The following is a 19,753-nucleotide window of genomic DNA, read 5'->3' as shown; positions in this document are numbered from 1 at the left end:
CGTGGCTATTAAACCCAACTCAACCCAAGTTTGAACCCTAAGTGGTTAACCCTAAGTTAATAAACCCAACTAATCACTTCAGGGCTGACGTGGCTATTATAAACCCAACTAAACCCAAGTGGCTCTATAACCCCAAGTGGTGAACCCTCAGTGGCTCTAACCCTAAGCGGTGAACCCTAACTTAACCCAACTAAACCCAACGGCTGCGTGGCTAACAAACCCAACTAAACCCAAGGTACTTTAGAAGGAAATTTTCATGGCAGCTTTCGTTTGGCTTGAAATGTGTGTTTTTGAAGGTAATAAAAAAGGAAAAGTTGATTTCAAAAGAGTCGTTGTCTTTGAATAGGAATCATGATCTAATAAACCCAACTAAACCCAAGGGCTGACGTAGCCCTAACCCTAGGTGCTTAACCTTAAGTGGCGAACCCTAATGGGTCATCAAAAGCTCAGACTCTCACCACCTTCAAACCTGAGTTTAATTTTTTTTTTTTTTAGCAACAGATGAACAGTGGCAATTTTTTTTTTCAACGAAAGTCATCTAACATCAGCAGTGTGGCGTGGTTTAGAAGAAGGATTTCACGTGGTTGACACGGCGCACGGCGTTTTCCAGTATATCCCAGCCCAGGAATACGTACCGCCACCGACCTTCGTCGTTCAAGTAATACCCGCTGATGTGTAGGCGGTTTTTCACTCTTTTCAAGTGTAGGCGGCCTAGGCCCCAGACCTCTTGTACTTGGTGGCACTGCGTCATTTCGGCGTGTAACTTTTGTTTGGTCGCTTTATTGCGCTCGTCGATGGTCCGTTGGCTGTTTGCGTACAAAACGATGTATTCTTTAATCTCCGGAGGGAGCCAATCCCAGTAACTGGTGGCGATCTGTTTACCAAATATAGAAAAGAATGTATGAGTGGAAAATCGGCTTGGGGGGGGGGGGGGGGGGGAGGGAGGGTGGCAAGAGGACTAGGGGAGGGGAAAGAATGCTCTCGATGAGATTGAAGCACGTGACGAGCTGACGCCAGCTTGGACCAGCTCGTGGTTTGGCCCAACGTGCAGTCAATTCGAGGGGGCAGGAGGTTTTATTTTTACAAAAAAATATGGCTAAACCAGTGCTAGCAAAATGGCTTGGTGTGGACCGGAGTGCGGGCACAGTAATGTCATTAAATTGTTATAAACAAAACAAAGAGGCTGAGTCTTTATAACGTTTATTGAATAGCAACTCCAAAGGGAGAATCGATTATAATTTTAAGTCTTGACCGTCGGTATTCCACAAAGTGTTGGGAACTAGACTCGTTTCCAGTTTCTCAGATTCTCGCCCCTGATCCTCCCCAACCATGGCGTCAGCCTCGTTGGGTTTATATAATAGCAACGTCAGCCCTGGGAGATCAGTTGTAGCGTTAGCGCCCGACGCGCCAGATTCCCCCCCCCCCCCCCCCCCCCCCAACTCTGGCACTTTCCACAAACACACGTCAGCCCCAATCCCCCCCAACCATGGCATCAGCGTCAGTTTTCCATTTCTTTTAAAAAATACCGTGACGGAAAAAAGGAAAACTGCTTGTTAACTTTGATCATCAAAATGTAAATTCTCTTTCCTCGCACCATCATTACGTCAACAGCTTGTGCTAGTTCTGTATTTCTATCAAGTTATAGAAACACAATTTTTAACCAATCAGTGCGCATATTTTCTTAGGGCTGTTTTCTAATGGTATTTAATTGCACAACACATTGTTTGTACCTCATGGGGTTATGAGGTGCAAGTCTACTGTAGAGTTTTCCCCAGCATTGAATACCCTCAGTCGGTACCCACTTATAAAACTGAGTGGAGACAGGCAGTGTGAGGGTAAACTGTTTTCCCAAAATTCCTAACTCAGTGATATCAGAAAGGGCTAAAACCTTAACTCAGATGAGAGTGTCATACCCCGGGGCGGGGGGGGGGGGGTGCACTGCCAGATATGGGCTATATAGGTATGTGCCACTGTGAAGGGTATGGTTTTCAAGCAGTTTACTCTAGGATAGGGTATATAAATCAGAGCGTCTGGGTCTAGAATAGGGTATCATTTTTCACAAAACTGACTGATTGGTTGAAGATTTTACCTAGAGTAAGGAAACCAGGAATTGCCTCTCAAAAATATAAAAAAAATTAAATCCGCAAGTTTAAATTTACGCAAATCAGTCTCAACAGTGTTGATAGATGGGGTGATTTGGGGAGTTTACTCTAGTATAGGTTTGCAAAATTCAGCTGAACTAGCTCTGGTATAGGCTAAGGGTTCCAGGGTCCCAGTGGCACATCCCCACCCAGAAATTCCCAAAGTACCCCCCCCCCCCCCCCCCCAGGTGTCATACATGTGTACTAGTTAGCCACTACACCAGCTCACCTTCCACTATTACATACAAAGCAACAATCTTACCCGTCATAATTACAGCTTTGAGAGCATAGCCATGATACCATTCATACATGTACATATCTGCTCAATATTACTGCATGCAGTTACAAAAAAACTCTCCTACCTTCCATTATCATCCAATGAATTTGGATCTATGTCTTCTAGAGCACAAACTTTCAATGGAGATCTTCTGGCCTTAAGAATCTAGTGGTATGTAGTTAACAATGAAAATAAAATTTTGTAAATTGGTTGCATTGGTTACAAACTGTAATAACTGAAAGAAAAACAACATAATTATGTAATGAATACATTCTGAGGGGCAAAAGTTGAGCTCTTTTAAATCCCTCAAAACTGTGGTAAGCTGTTGATTTATATTTTATAAATATGTGCTTGAAAATTTTTCAGAATACTCTGGAAATAGGATAAACACTCCTCCATACTATATTTACATGTTGTACATCTACTTCCCTCATGTTCCTGAATTCTTAGGAATTTTCCACATGCACAACTATTACTCACAAATTTATGCACTTGTGTGTCTGCACATCTACCTTCCATTCCCTTGTATTAAAAGGTCCATGGATAAGGAATTGAGAACACTACTTTGTCATTTCAAGTTCATAATATAATGTACCAGTAGCTTTACAAGGCCCATGGCCTTGACTCTAGTCAGGGCATGCTTTGTCAAATTGTGGTGTCATTGACTCAACAGGGTTATAAGGGCCATAACCCGATAGCGTGCACCTGTTATTTGGCTGAGCTTGCTTGATAGGCACATGATATTACAGGTGAACTTACCCATAGTTCATGCAATAACCCTAGTCCAGCTCTGGCCCTCTCTCTGTCATGCAACGCTAGGAAGAGAGCCTGGTCCAGGGACAATTGTCTGTGCACGCTCATAATTTTAGCTAGTTTCCTAGAGCTATGCGATCGCTACTGTGCATGTACGATGAGATAGGATGAGGAAGAAAACAGAAGGGAATCGATGGTGGACGTTTTGTTTGTGTGGTCAGCAAAAAGAAAATTATATTTCCCGAAATAAAGAAAATAAAAATAAAAATTTGATTGTTCTTGTTCCATGTTTGGTTGCTAGTTACAAATGAGCAGTTTCCTCTTGTAGTTCAGATTATTGTTTTCAGAAGAAACAAATGCTGCAAGTGTTATGTGAATTTTTGAAGTGCAGAGGAGTTGCAGGTCAATTCAAAAACACTGGAGACGGGAGAGAAGCCTGAAGCTTGGGTAATTACAAGGACTAGCTGCCAATTTTGTGGTATTTGCTGTTGATCAAAACATTTTTCTCAATCTTTTTTGTAACACTGCACTACATGTAGCTAAAAACCTAAATGTTTCTTGAATTTAACCAATGGAGTAGCTGTCTTCCAGTTGCATCTTAGGGTAGTAAAAGAAGAATATATATCAAACTTTTAGAACATTCTACAATTGTAATTGTTGTGCCTTTGCTATAAGTAATAAAGGACCAGGTTAATTAGGGGCTATCCAACATAGGCTTCAGAGTGTTTTTCATTGGCATTGGAGACGAACAGGCATATCTAATGAGCTCTCTATAGTTCATTCGCTCTCCTCTTGAAACTCGTAAAATTTGCATCCACACTCCTGTTTCCAGAACCAAAAGTACATGTAGGGTAAAGAAAACTGAAATGTACCAACAGGGTTGCCACCCACTAAAACAAAAAAAACTCCCTGACTTTTCACTGACTGTAAAGCAATTTTTACTGACCCAGCAGGATGACTATTCTGGCCATGAATCAACAAAAATAAGGATGGCTCAAACAATTTTTAAAACAAAACTGTCTTGTCTATAAAAAAACATCTAATAAAAAAATTGGCAGCAACCTTAAGATAAAATTCCCTGACATTTCCCTGACTTTGAACAGGGATTTAGAAACTCCCCGACCTGATACAAAACTCCCTGACTTTTCCCTGATCTTGAATAAAATCTAATTTTCCCTGACTTTTCCCTGACCGTGGCAACCCTGACCAAAATATTGTCGAAAACTACTCAGCGAGTGAAGGGGCACATGTAGCGAAAAACTCTCATTTGCATTGGGCATACTTTAATGAGCTTTCTACCCTTCTAAGTTCTTTCTCCCCTCAAAACCCAAATTTGTTTCAAAAACTCTATTCCTTTTCTCTCTCACAGAACTTGCCATAATTTCAGTCAGGTGAAATTGACATCCTGTGCTCTGATCTGCTCTGATTGGTTTGGTGGGAACAAACACAGACAATTATTGTCCCTGGATCCTCTCACCCTAGTGTTGTGTGACAGAAAGAACACCAGGACTGGACCAAATATACCCATAAAATAATAAGTTTGTTGTAGGTGTGAAGATTAAGGCCACAGGCGAATCAGTACTTAATGACTCTACCCTAATGTGCACAGCCAATCTCGTGCATAATTATTTGTCGAGTTATGTTGAGTAATCTATATACCTATATACAATATACATGTACAAGTACGTACAGTGCTGTATGAGTATTTCAGAACTCTTAAGAAATGCAACAGGTACTCAGCAACATCTCATGCTGCTATACATGCACATCTCTTAACAAATTATGCACTTTGTGACATGGAATATTTCATCAACATTTAAGTGTCACTGACAATCTAAGCATCCCTTTGTACTTTTATCGTCTTACCGAAGATTGCCGTCTTGAAGACTTCCTTTTACATTGTTCCTCTAGAGGTGATCCTAAAAAGGCATATTTATCAGGTAAGACATAAGGCAATGTTCCAAGCTGAGACTATTTTGATTGCCATGGCAGGTGAGGGGGTCAGTAGGGGGTCAGCTGACCAGGAGTCAGTGTTTTGTTGAAACCTCATATTTTCTGATCTTCTATGAACTAGGTAATAGCTAAACTAACAGTAATCAGAGATTATGAGAGTGCACTTGACGCTCTCACTTTAATATAGATATACCATAAATAAATGATTTCACTAGCTGACTTTCAACCTTCTTCTATTGCTAAAATCAACATTTTTCAGCAGCAACCGAGGCTTTACAGCCAGATACATTGTATGCATAGTGTCAAAGTCCATGCTAGTGAAGAGGTCATGATTTGTTGATATGTTGCGTGATGCTGCCAGTTTCTGTAGACTCTCAATTTTCATAGAACATTTAAATTACGTACATTATTCTAAGCTAGCATTTGCAATCGTGTGCTCGTTTCGCGTGGTCATTTATCGTAAACAAACACTGTGCGACTAATCTGAGTATTTCCCCTGATGAATAAAGTAGTCTTATGGATCTTGCCTTCAGAGTACTTTCCCACCGATTCCAAACAATAAAATTTTGACCGGATAAAGACTGAGCTATCTGTTGCGACTGGAACTAATCAACAAATGCAATCAAAATGCAGCTGTTCCCACGGTTATCATCCCAAAGCCAAAGTCGTGTTAATAAACAAGGACAGCTCCCTCAGATTTCGATAAATGCTACTGTCGAAGCGTTAAAAATTCGCCAAAATCTAACACTGAGAGCACAAGTCATAATAGTGAAGGGTACGGCGACTGAATGGAAAGAAGTCAAAGAAAGATCCATCGGAAAGACGAGCTCACATGGCCTGCTCAGATACTCACATGTTCGCCACGTGTCTTATCACATGTCTTAGCATTAAACGGTACCAGTTTACTGGCCATGACATGCCCCTGCAAAAATCAAGCGGGGTGGCCATTTTGGTGTCCTTACAGGAAAGTGGTTCTTTTGGTCGATAACCGTGCACAGGGCAACCAACTCTGGAAAGCCACAGGTCAAAATTAGGTTTGCGTTCCACTTCATCGAATGCAAAAATAATTCAATAATATATAGATTTAGCCAAGCCTAAAAGCAGAGCTCCTAGGCTGGGTTGTTCAAAGCCCGGTTAAGATAACCCAGGTTGAGCGAAAATTTTGATCTTAGTTTTGTAACTTTGCAGTGAGGTTTTCTGCATATTGTTCGCCCTTCTGTTTTGAGTGTGAATAATCTCAAAATACACAAAACAAAACATTTGTATACAATAAATATTCATGCTTCTGTTAACTTTTCATCCTGGATTAGCGTTAACCGGCTTCTGAACCCAGCCCCGTTTAAAACAAGTTAACCTAAGATGAGCCTGCGATCCAATAGAAAACCAAACACATTAACTTGATAGAAAAACATGTTAGCTTGATGAGCTCAAAACTTGAGCCCATGATATGGTCTCGTGATACTGGTCAGCAGATACCTTGTTCTGACAGGTGTCAGTTGACCATAATATGGATATCTAATATCAAAGAGGGATACTACAAGCCAAGGGTGCATTAACACTGCGTTGATATCATAAAATTGGCTGAATAAAGGAGGAGCAAAACTTCATTTAAGGGTAAAAATGTCTTGGGGTCGTTGGGTCTTTGTTTTAGAGACCCGGCCAGGCAAAGGAAATGTTTGCACACAGGAACCCGGCAAGAGTTTCCAACACAGCCAAGGCATGGCAGCATCTTTGTATCTAATTCGCATTGGTGAAATATAAAATGTCAAGTAGAGGAACAAGCAAAGAGCAGTTCATTTATGGAAGACAAATAAGCTTATATAAATAAATATAAAACGTCAAGGAGAAGAACAAGCAAAGAGCAGTTCATTTATGGAAGACAAATAAGCTTATATAAATAAATATAAAACGTCAAGTAGAAGAACAAGCAAAGAGCAGTTCATTTATGGAAGAAAAATAAGCTTATATTATTTAAGTTACAAAAATTTAATTACAGTGTAAAGCAGCTTACCTGCTTCGCTGTTTTCAGTCTTCAGTTGAGGTAAAAGCCTCCATCTCAAATTCGCTCCTTCACGATAGAAGGAAAAAATCATTCGACGGCATAAGGACATCAACGTATTTAGCCGAAGTTGTTACTCACCTACAAACCAAACTAACTTTCCCTAGAGCACGAGTCGGTCAAATTCAGCGGCCACGTGGTTTTACATTTAACCCGGATATGTACTTCATGTAAGATTAAGTACTAACCAGCTAAGGCGTGAGAAAATGGCGAATCGGTCAGGGGTGATTTCCCTTTATTTGTAAACCATCAGTTCCGTGTCATTTTATATGAGGATAGAAATATGTTGCAGGCACATTACTTCGACTTTTTAAGCAGAAATTTCGGGAAAAGAGAAAAGGTTGTCATTGTTTTGAAGGAAAATAACGGAGAGTATTCTGTCATCGTATGGCGGATTTTACACATTTGCAAAACTGGTGTTGTTCCGACTTTTGGTTCTTGTTGTTCGTGATTCAATAATAACACTAAGTGCAATAGCCTGGATGAAGTAACGGGGACATAAATTACCAGAAGCCGTTTAGTTCCGAAAGTCGCTGTCACCAGAGCTTTTGTAAATGCTCTTGGCTCACGTGAAAAGTGGTAGAAGAGACCAGCTGGACCTCATGCTGAAGGTCAGTATCCCATATTCCTGCATCTCTGATATCGTTGAAGATTGTTGTTTTCAGTAAGGGCCTGTTTACAAGGAGAGAGGCACATTTCCTCTTTTTTTTTTTAGTTCGTTGTGTTTATAAGACAACTAGGGTTACCCGGGTAGGCGGGTTACTCTATCTGCGTACGTGCTAGGGTTACCCTGGCAGGTGGGTTAACGTTTTCCCTTGTAAACAATGCAGGGAGTGTTAACCCGCCTACCCGGGTTAACTTTCTACTTGTTTCCAGACCCTCTTAGTGTAACCGCACATTAAGTTGTCCCGGGCTGTAGGGTTACCCCTCGTACCTGCGAAAGTTTACTTGTAAACCCGGGCTATCTTTTGCCCTCCAGCTAGGGTTAACCCACTTTCTAGGGTTACCCTCCCTCCTTGTAAACAGGCCCTAAGATACAGTACATGTATAAATTATACTATGTATGTATGTACTTTGGGGTCATCGGCACTAAGGTGCAAGATTGCGGTTTTTCAGAATATCTTGATAGAATACCATTAGTTTGATAACTGATATTTTATTGACATTTCGCACCAGTCCCTTACAAAGTAAGTATAAATAAGAGCTCTGCATCTCATTTCAGCCCAATCCTTTGCTTCATAATCTCACGTGTTTTACCCTATGCAGGATGATCAAGTTCTTGTCCATGCTGCTTACACAGTTCCTGATTCCTGCAACTGAACTAAATGCATACAGCAGGTCCAGTTTATGGAAACCGAAATCTGGTACACTTACTGGTACAACAAAACTTTTTCTTGTGGTTTGTTGTTTTTATCATTTACGAACTTGTTTTCGCGCACCTATTGTCCCTTATTCCGTTGCCTGGCTTTTGTCCATGGCTTTCCCTTCCCATACGGCCTTCCCGTAGTATTTTCACGCTTTTACTGATGTCACGAAGTTGGAAAACTGTTTGTTATTTTATGCGTGCTTTGCCTCTCAAACGCCGGGTTAATGTGCAGTGCCTTTCCCTCGACTCCCTTTGAGTTTGCAGGTTTTGTTATATTCAGGGATATTTTTGTATGGGTGCTTTGCTTCACAAACATCGGGTTTGTGCAATGCTTTTCCCTTAACTCCCTTTAGTTTGCATGCTTGCATACTTTGTCACATTTAGTATTGTTCTTGTATGCATCCGCACTTTGCCTCACAAACATCGGGTTTGTGCAATGCTTTTCCCTCGACTCCCTTTAGTTTGCAGGCTTTGTTATATTGAGTATTGTTCTTGTATACATGCTTTGCCTAGTAACAAACATCAGGTTTGTGCAATGCTTTTCCCTCAACTCCCTTTATGTTACAACAATTTAAATATTGTAAAACCCGGCTCTTCCTATACTTTGTTCACAACTTTTAATGCACCTTCGACAACCACTTGGACTTGACGTAATCATTTTCACAGATTTTACTTTCACCTTGACAGTTAAAACAAATTGCCATTTTTCAGCCAAGAAATAAAATTAAATTTTTGCCTATAACACCACATATTTCAACTTATCCTATAATATTATAATTTACCTAATTTCTGGGGGGCGGGGGGGGGGGGGGTGGTCTCATATGGGCTATATAGCTACGTGTATCATGTGTGGCCCCAAAGGGTACCAACGGTTTTTGATTTTCAGTCATTTTGGTCATAAATAGGGTATCCATTTTGGCCATTTTGGTCATAAATAGGTTAAGGTTTTTGCACTCTGGTCTTCAATTGGGTATGGTTTTTAAGAAGAAGCTACTTTAATTTTCATCATTATCGATAAGACCATCAACAAAAGCCCATCATAAATTATGTTTAAGGTAACTGTGCCAGCTGCAACAGTCATAAAGAGGGTAGCAAAAATCACAAATTATGGTCATAAATAGGGTAAGGGTTTTGGGAAGTGGGCTGCACACCCCTACCCAATTTTTTCTGGGAGTACCACCCTCCCCCCCCCCCCCCCCCTCGCACTACCTACTGTACTAAACATTTCCCTAGCTGTCATTAGATTCTTCCAGTAGTAAACAAAATTTTTAGTGCTTGCTTCCAGGTACTTTAAAAAAGTATAACCCTTCCATATCAAGTAATATCAGTTGCTAACAATCATTTTTTGGCAGCTGATTAAAATTTTGTATTCAATCATACTGAACTGGCACAGATTTAATATACATTTTGTCGCATATAGTCCACATATTTTCAGTTTAAAAGTTAAATATACATTAAGGCTTCTCTCAGTGGGAAGTTACTTCTTTTATGACCAGTAACAGTGTATCCAAAAAACAAAATGTATGTAACTATCCTGTCTGGTAGAGTGTGTAGAAGGAGCACGCAGTGCAGTGCCGTACTATATGTCTTCTCTTAGGTATTAATCTTAAATTCATATGAGGTCCTCTTATTATTGTTCTTTTAGAAATCACAAAAAAGTGATGTACTGACGACTATCCTTTAGCTGTGTCACTTCATAATGTAGTAGTTTGGTATATTATAGCATAGAACTTTAATTAATTAAGTTATAGTTTTGTTTTTTATGTTCATTTTTTCCTTGAACATTTCTAGTAAATTCTAATAAACAATTTCTTTGAAACACATTTTAAGATACAAACTAGCCGTAAAAAATGACATCAAAGTTAAAAAAGTGATTCTTATTTATTTAGTTATTTGTTTTTTGGGGGGAGGGGGGTGGGGGTGGCTTTTGAGAATTTCCCTAAAAATATCACAAGGTACAAGGGAAGAGTTAACAATAAAGGTTAGTGTCCAAATGTTATGTTTTCATCATCAGTCTCTCTGTGAAGCTGCAAAGTATGGTTATTTATACTTTTAATTTGTGGATAACACTTTACATTGTACCCATTTTATGTTTAAAATACAAATGGGAACTAAGATTGATGCTCACTCAATCTCTTGGCACTGTTTTGTTTTTTATTTGCCTTTTTCCACAAAAAATATTTGAACATCATTGTAAGACAAGGTGAGCGGGGAGCGGGTATTCTACAAAGATTTAAATAGGGAGACTCCATCTCATGGTCCATAGACCTTTCATTGCAAAAGGGTGATGTACCCCATGACAAACCTAGTTAAGACTTATGCATCCTTTTTCTAAATGCTTGGAAAAAAAAGTTTATGAACAATATTACTGAAAGCCCTCCAGGCTGACGGGAGTAAATGAGAGCTTTCCATCAACATTTTAGAACCAGAAGAAGGGTACTCCTTAAATGACAGATTTCCCTACCCTATAATACACCTCAATTTGTGAAATTGATACCCTTTCATAATGACACCTCAAGCCTGAAAAAGGTAGCCTTTTTGAGTAGAGCCTCACCATATAAGTTATTACAGGGAGTCCCCCTATGTACACAAGTAAGGGACTCTTGAGAAGAAGCTGGCCTTAAGACAGGTCTGAGCCAGCTTCGTCAGTTTTTGAGCACAAACTTGTTGCTGTCTGTCAACTACTACGGAACCTTTTCTTTGCTGAACTAGTCCAAGTTCACAGACATGATTAGTAGCACTACAATGTCACTCACAGTCTGATTCTTCAGTTCCACTGTACCATATTTTTCATGGTCACTCATCATCACTGTCATACTAAGTTCATTAGCTTGTAAAGCCCGGTCCTCACTAGCAACACAAGCATAAGCATGAGGACAAGCGTAAAGGTCGGTCCTCACTTACGATGCAAGCATAAGCATAAACGTAAGCATAAGAAGCTTACGTGCTAGTGAGGACAGCCGTGACATAAGCATAAACCCTATTACTCTGATACCCCCAATACCTTTATACCATAATACCCTAATACCCCAATACCCTAATACCTTAACAACCTAATACCCTTTTGTCCTAATACCCTAATACCCTAATACCTAGACTGCGACCAGTCATAATTTCTTTTCCTAGCGTTTCTCCCCATTCCCTCATCGTTTATTTCCTAATTTGCATAGTATTAACTAAGTTCTGGGCACTGAGGTTTTCAAGAACAAAAAGAGAGTGCTCGTAGTCTACCTATAGCATTAGGCTATTAAGGTGTTAGGGTATTGGGGTATTAGGGTATTAGGTTATCAGAAGTAATATAATTGGGGTATTGGGATATTGAGGTATTGAGGTTGTGGCTCAATAGGGTATTAGAATTAGGACATTAGGGTATTAGGGTAAATTAATTGAGGTATTTGGACATCAGGGTATTAGGGTATTTGTGTATTAGGGTATTGCAGTACTGGGGTATTACAGCATTGGGGTATTAAGGTATTGGTGTATTTGGGTATTTGGGTATTTGGGTATTAGCGTATTAGGGTATTACAGCATTATGGTAACTGAGTTTTAGGGTATTTGGGTATTAGAGTTAATAAGGATATTAGGGTATTAGGATATTTGGGTATCAGGGTATCCGGGTATCAGGGTATCAGGGTATCAGGGTATTAGGGTATTTGAGTATTAGGGTATCTGGGTATTAGCTAGGGTATTAGGGTATTAGGATATTTGAGTATAAGGGTATTAGAGTATTGGGTTATTAAAGTATTGGTGTATTTGGGTAAAAGGGTATTTGGGTATTAGGGTATTAAGGATGTATCAGGGTAATAGGGTTTGAGGGTATTAGGGTATTTGGGTGTAAGGGCATTGGGGCATTAGGGTATTAGAGTATTAGGGTATCAGGGTATTAGGGAATTGGGGTATCAGGATAATAGGGTCTTAGGAATAAGGGTTTTCAAGTATTGGTGTATTTGGGTATTTGAATATTTGGGTAATAGAACATTACGGTATTACAGTATTAGGGTATTAGGGTTTCACAGTATTTGGGTATTAGGGTATCAGGGTATTAGCTAAGGGCATAAGGATATCACAGTATCAGGGTATTAAGATATAATGGTAATAGGACTGAGTGGAATCCAATTCAGTTTGTAATCATACGAGTGATAAACAAAATCGGACGACCGTGAAGCGGAAGTCCGATTTGTTAATCACGAGTATGATTACAGACTGAATTGGATGACACGATGTCCTGTTACCAATTAATCAAAACTATGACAAAATTTGAGAAACGAGCAAACCATCGATTAAGCGCTGAACGATTAAATGTTGTTATGAATGCTGAAAAACACAGCAGTTTACTCAACAAAGTGCACTGCGACAGCGTGCGCAAAATGACGCGTACTGTCCAATTACAAGCATGATGCGTACATTGTCCAATTAATGCTCAAATCGGGCTGCTGATAGCCAATCACGTTCAAGAATTTTGTTATAGTTTTGATTAATTAGGGTATTAGGTTATTAGGGTGTCAAGGTATTTGGTTATGAGGGTATCTAAATATTAGGGTTTTAGGGTATTAGGCTACTGGAGTATTGGAATATTGTCAGGTTTTTTAAAACTTTAAAAGGTATTGGGTTAATGGAAGATTAGGGTATTGAGGTTATGGGGCATTAGGATATTGGGGCAATAGGTCCTTAGGGTATTAGGGTATTAAGGCATTAGGGTATTAGGGTGTTAGTGTATTAGGGTATTAGAGTATTAAAGTATGGCAGAAATGGAATTATAAGGTATTGGAATATTGGGGTTTTGGGTGATGAGGGTATTAGTGTATTAAAGTATTAGAATATTAGGGTATTAGGGTTTGGGGGTATTGTATTGAGTTATTTGGGTATTGGGGTGTTGTGGTATTGGGGTACATAGGTATTAAGGGAATTGGGGTATTGGGGTGTTAGGGGTATTAGGGAATTAGGGTATTGGGCTAGTAGGTTATTAGGAGTAAAATAATATAGATATTGAGGTTTGGGGGTATTAGGGTATTAGGGTATCAAAAGGTATTGGGGTAATGGAAGATTGAGGTACTGGTGTATTAGCATTAAGGGGCATTAGTGCATTAAGACATTAGGGTATTAGGGTATTAGGGTATTAGGGTAATTGGTTATTAGGGTATTAGGGTATTAGGGTATGAGGGTATTAGTGTAATAGATCATTGGGGTATTACAGTATTGAGCTATTAAAGTATTGGTGTATTTGGGTATTAGGGTATTAGGGTATTTGGGTGTTTGAGTATTTGGGTATTAGGGGGTCGGTCCATGAGCCAGGACTATAAGGGGTATAAGGGATATGTATAAGATTGTAAATAATATGGTTCCGGACTATCTTAGTTCGGACTTTGTCTTCCGTTCCGATACCTTATAAGGGTTAACCTATAGCTTAAGAGATAGTGACTGTTTGCTTGCCATTCCACAGCCCCGCACTAATTATTTTAAAAGAAGTCTGGCCTACTGTGGAACTGTACTTTGGAATAGTTTATCCTTGGATATTTGTCAGTCACCCTCTCTTGATGAATTTAAATCTAAGTTGAAGAATTATCATTTTGATGGTTATTTTATGTAAGTTATTTTGCCTTTATACACAGCTTCCTTGTAAAGCAGTTTTTTTTTTTTTATCATTTCTCTTATTGCAGTAGTTATTAGTGATTTATTAGTTAGGTAGTTAGATTAATTTAATTTAATATTGTTAAGTCCTGAAGGAAACACCGTGTCTAAATAAAGATTTTACCTTACCTTACCTTACACCTTATACCCTCATACCCCTTATACCCTTACACCCTTATGTCCTCATACCCTTGTACTCCTTATACCCTTATACCCCTTATCCCCCATACCCTTTATACCCTTATACCCTTGTACTCCTTATACTCCTTATACCCTTCTACCGTTATAGCCTTATACCACTATACCCTTATATCCCTTATACCCTTATACTCCTTATACCCCTATACCCCTTTTACCCTTATACCTCTTGTACTCCTTCTACCCTTCTACCCTTCTACCCTTACACCCTTACACCCTTGTATCCTTATACCCTTATACTCCTTATACGCCTTATACTCTTACACTCCTTATACCCTTATACTCCTTATACCCTTATACCCTTGTACTCCTTTTACACCTTATACCCTTCTACCCTTCTAGCCTTATACCCCTTATACCCTTATACCCCTATACTCCTTATACCCTTATACCCCTTATACCCCTATACCCTTATATCCCTTATACCCTCATACTCCTTATACCCTTGTACCCCTTATACCCTTATACCTCTTATACTCCATCTACTCTTCTACCCCTCTACCCTTACACCCTTAAATCCTTATACCCTTATACCCCTTATACCATTATACCCCTTATACCCTTATACCCCTTACGCCCTTATACCCCTTATACTCTTATACTCCTCATACCCTTCTATCATTATAGCCTTATACCCCTCATACCCTTATATCCCTTATACCCTTATACCCTTACACCCTTATACCCTTATACTCTGTGTACCCTTATACCCCTTATATTCCCTCTATTTTTTTACCCTTATATCCCTTATACCCTTATATCCCTTATACCCTTATACTCCTTATACCCTTACACCCTTATACCCCTTATACCCTTATACTCTGTGTACCCTTATACCCCTTATATTCCCTCTATTTTTTTACCCTTATATCCCTATACCCTTACATCCTTATATCTTACTCCTTATACCCTTATACCCCTTAAACTATTATACCCCTTATGCTCCTTCTACCCTTCTACCCCTTTTACTCCTTCTATTCTTCTACCCTTATCCTCCTTTTACCCTTAAACCCTTATACCCAAATTATACCCCTTATACTCCTTCTACCCTTCTAGCCTTTTACCTTAACAACTAGCTTTATTTGCATGACCATAAATACATACAGTGTTGCAAAAGCTTTTGTAGACTAAAACTAAAACAGTAACGATCATCATGATCATATAATAATGTTATGATACAGCGATCAAGTTACATTGGTTTGATTTGAAAGTAGAATATTGCATATATCAAAGCAAGGTGAAATAAATTTTGCTAATTGAATATTAATATGATGATTTGAAGAAGTCTTAAGTTCGCCAATGGCTTGCAATGAGAATAATGTTGATTAAAAGTCAAAATGATATGTTCTATTTTTTTTTTTTTATAAAAGTTATTTCTTACAATAGAGTATTTATTGCAATATATAAGAAAGTGAGATTCGTCTTCAATTTGATTAGATTCACAAATAGGGCAGAGTCTGTTAACTCTTGTAATTTGATCATATCTACCAGTTTCAATCCTTGGTTTGTGATTGCCTATCCTAAATTTCACTTGTTCTTTCCTTTTGCTTAGTTTGCTTGTTAGGCCTAAATAAGGGAAGGGTGTATAATCGTTCTTAAAAGTGTTGAAAAGTTTTAGTTTAGTAGAGTTTTCCATGGTATGTGGCCAATGTAAAATATACTTTTGCTGCATTAGGCCAACATAATGTTTAAGTTTAGTGTTAGTTAAGTACGTAAGATCAAAACAAGGGAAATTGTATGCCCCTTGCTCCGTCACTATGGATTGTATTTCACAATGTACATTGCTAAGGCTAAGCTCAGTTTGCTGGGAAGAGAAGAACCAAACTGACACATAACTTTTCCATAATTTGACCACTTAGTTAAGTGGCCATTTATTGTAAGATCATCTCAAATTACAATAGAACTGGAAATGAGTAAGTTGATCCTTTCATGAAACAGTTGGCCCTCTGCACAAATGTTTCCAATCTGAGGCAACTCTATAGGTAACAGAAGAAATATATCTAGTTCTGTTGGCTACCAGTACGATACACACAATGCGGATACACTTGACCCCTGCATAAAAGATATACACTCTGCCTGAGGAATAATACTATACAGATAAATGTTTTGAACTGCAACTCCGCATGAGCATATGGCACTGGCTTAAGTTGGGACTGCCGAAATAATCCCAGTTGTGGAAGTGCGTATAAACCGGAGAAAAGCATTAGATTTCCAGCATCCAAAGGCCCTAATCTGTGTGTCTGACACTCCCCAGGAAGCGGCTCCAATTCTAAAACTGCACGTCTTATACTGAGCAACATTCAGATTGCAAATTAAAACTGAAGGTCTTCTGTTTAAGCAGCAACAAAGCGAGATCGAGATATTGGAGAGGTATCCGGCCTGCAGAAAAGAGGTCCCAGAGACTGTCCTCGCAAACTTAGAAACTCTAACAGGAGAGAAACTGGGTAAACTGGCCTCTCTTGGTATATGAAAATATCAACTGGATTTGAAGCGTGACTATCATGATCGTAATTCCTGAGTGTTAGCTTGATCGCAATGACAGTACCCTTCTGGGTTTTCAAAAATACTGTTTGACTGATAGCGATTATATTTTGATGGGGTTAATGAGCTCGGGATGTAATTTCACCAACTCTTAGGGCAGCGGAGAAAGCGATAGATACATCGCTTGGATTAATTTCCTACTATATAATGATGATTTTGTGTGTTCACATTCTAAAATGATATCTTCAAGTATTGGCGATGTGATAGGCAGTTTAAACACTTTGAGAGTGTGAATTTATTCCCTTATACCCTTATACCCTTATACTCTAATACACTTATACTCTTTTACCCTTATACCCTTGTAACCCTTATACCCCTTATACCCTTTATACCGTTTTACCCCCTATACCTTTAAACCCCTTTACCCTAATACCCCCATATAGTCCATGGCCCAGAACCCCCAAAAGAAACATTTTGGTACCACTCAACTGGGGTAATTCTACCATACATTTTTGAAAACTGAAATTACTCTAGTTTTATACTATGTATGATAGCAATGCTAAATGAGTAGCGTAATAGGATAATGCGATTTATCACGTGACAAGGTGACGTCACTCAGTTCTAGCTTATTAATTATACGTAAATGGTTCTTTGTAAATAAAATTGATTGAGATTTCTGTCAGACGAATCTTTAAACCAATTAGTTAAAACTTACATGAGCTGTAAGGATTTTTTTCCATGGCAACACTAAAAAATATTTAAATTTCCTCAGAAGACTGAAGTATCATTTTGAATTCGTTGATCTAGGAGAATTTTCACCAAACGGAAGCAGGAGATAATAATTGATTCACAACGAATGATTTTGGTGAGTGATATGCAGTTGTTACCAAGACAGTAGGTCTCAATACCCTTCCGCCATCTTGGATCCGCCATCTTAGATGTTACAACACTCTTATTCTAAACCAAAATGTGGCAAACGTGTTTCAAATTAAAAGTATTTTCCCTTTTGATTCAAAGCACTTATAATGTAATTGTTAAAAATCGTTTGAAATGCTCCCTTATGTTGAAGTAGCACGCAAACTTATAAGAAATATTTTAGAAATATTGCCTTAAAAAGAGAGTATTATTCACGAAGTGGAGTAATGATTTCATAATTTTCTCAACAATATCTTTTAGCTTAACTCTTCCTCATCCTTCTCGTCATCAGAGCATTCGTCATCAAGAATCTCTTTCTCTTCAGCACGATTGTTGAAGTCGCGAAGGCGGCACATATTGCTTCATTTAAGTCCATTTGTTAGGCAGGCGCTGGTAGGTAGCTTGCATGATTTTGCACAAGAACAGGAGAGAACCTCAAGAAGAACTGCAGGGGCTGGTTCTTCACTCATCCATTTGATGGATAAGTTGTCGTCCTCCTCAACCCACACATGACCAACTGTTCAAGGGAATTGAGGACACCTCTGTAGACTTCGTCTCCAAATAGCTGCTTGATAGTTTGCTCTCAATGAGTGCATCCTCAAATAATCTACAGAGGGAGGTAGCTGGGTCGAGTTAACTTTGTCTTGTTCGGCGCAGAATAAACTACAACAAAGTCCAACAGCGTTACATACTCCATAATCATACGATAATCAAAGAGACCAGTTAACTACATAATCAAACAAACAATCAATCAATCAATCAATCAATCAATCAATCAATCAATCAATCAATCAATCAATCAATCAATCAATAAGGTCTTTGTGGTACAGCAGTACATCTTGCAGCTGAACTCTTGGAGCTTTGCAAATCTCTCATCTGCGAGGTTCCACTCGATGTCTATTTCTTGAAATAGGGTTTGAAATGACTCGCTTTGTTTAACAAGCTTCCAAGCTTTTACCTTGCCCTTTCCCGAAAAAGCACTGAAACTGTCGCAGCCAGTGAAGGCGTAGAGACCAAGGGGAGATCTGCACAGTTTCGATACCAAGATTTGAACAAATCTTGACATATCCATGTATGTTGTTCGAGTTTGTTGACTGCGTGATAACAGCTCCGTATCCTGTGGCTGCTGCAAGTGCATAAAGAAAAAACCTGGTATCTGCTTCCTCTTACTTCGACCTTAGTTCTTCCCTTGCGGTTACTCCGATATAAGGAGAATTCATAGCAGTAATCCTCGGTCATTACATAGATTGCCTTTCTAGCGAGCCTCTCTCTGTGCCACTCATTTTGCCACTCTTCTGAAATGAATTTTACCGGGAGCGATTTATTCCTGTAACTGCACAGGAATTTCCGCCATTGATTAATCGTGTGACCTGCCTGGATGTTTGTGAATTCATGACCGCTTTTTGATCCTCTTTCCTGTCTCTCGGGGTCCTTGATCAAATTATCTCTGTAAAAGTCCAAGACCACGTCAATACACTGGCTGTCTTTTCCTTCAAGCAAAACCAAGGACGTCACACTGACAGCCACTTTAGCAAACGTTTTCTGGTCACCTCTTGTCTTCCGGACCATGTCATTCCGTCCATAATTTGCGCGTATGGCCCGGCTGTGGAATCATGTCTGCTGCTCTCATGATTCTTCTGGAGCTCCTGTGCAAGTGATACTTTGTTGGTTTTCCTCAGCGATCCATCAGCCGAAACAAAGGCCCACGGGAGAGGTCGTAGAGGGTGACACAGTACATCATTGGAGCAAACAGCGTACGATCCGCTTTAATCACGAGAGACAAGGTCAATAGTTCTGCCATCACCCTCAGCAATAGCAGCTTTTCAGATCGAGGCATCTGCGTGCAAGTCAACGCACTGTAATTCACAGACTGACTGACTGACTGACTGACTGAGTATGGGAGGGAGGGAGTATGGGAGGGAGGGAGTATGGGAGGGAGTATGGGAGGGAGGGAGGGAGGGAGGGAGGGAGGGAGAGAGGGA

General features: G+C 39.4%; 1 protein-coding gene and 1 long non-coding RNA gene across 6 annotated transcripts; one reads left to right on the top strand and one right to left on the bottom strand.

The window, feature by feature from the left end:
* Positions 1–457: 457 nt before the first annotated feature.
* LOC149101375 (uncharacterized) lies at positions 458–7,323 on the bottom strand. 2 transcript variants are annotated; one of them, XM_089275938.1, is made up of 5 exons: positions 7,136–7,323; positions 5,038–5,090; positions 2,899–2,940; positions 2,504–2,583; positions 458–874 (listed from the first exon to the last, which is right to left on the bottom strand). In XM_089275938.1, exons 1-5 carry the CDS (start codon positions 7,233–7,235, stop codon positions 748–750), a joined length of 402 nt encoding a protein of 133 aa, XP_089132064.1. In that variant the 5' UTR covers positions 7,236–7,323; the 3' UTR covers positions 458–747. The 2 variants fall into 2 exon arrangements, with proteins under 2 accessions (XP_089132064.1, XP_089132065.1); XM_089275939.1 differs by lacking the exon at positions 2,899–2,940.
* Positions 7,324–7,339: 16 nt separating this feature from the next.
* Positions 7,340–19,632, top strand: LOC149101374 (uncharacterized). Of its 4 annotated transcripts, XR_016203022.1 has the most exons (4): positions 7,661–7,794; positions 8,450–8,559; positions 10,195–14,132; positions 17,664–19,632. It is a non-coding gene; the product is annotated as an uncharacterized LOC149101374 (long non-coding RNA). The 4 variants fall into 4 exon arrangements; XR_016203021.1 differs by lacking the exon at positions 17,664–19,632 and having other exon boundaries at positions 7,340–7,794; positions 8,406–8,559; positions 10,195–10,543; XR_016203020.1 differs by lacking the exon at positions 8,450–8,559 and having other exon boundaries at positions 7,679–7,794; positions 13,990–14,132.
* Positions 19,633–19,753: the final 121 nt, after the last annotated feature.

This window comes from Orbicella faveolata, unplaced genomic scaffold, assembly GCF_042242905.1.
Source record: "Orbicella faveolata isolate gen_17 unplaced genomic scaffold, um_ofav_v1 contig_4, whole genome shotgun sequence".
NCBI lineage: Eukaryota > Metazoa > Cnidaria > Anthozoa > Scleractinia > Merulinidae > Orbicella > Orbicella faveolata.
The sequence above is the reverse complement of the archived record's forward strand: the minus strand, read 5'-3'. Positions and strand labels throughout refer to the sequence as shown.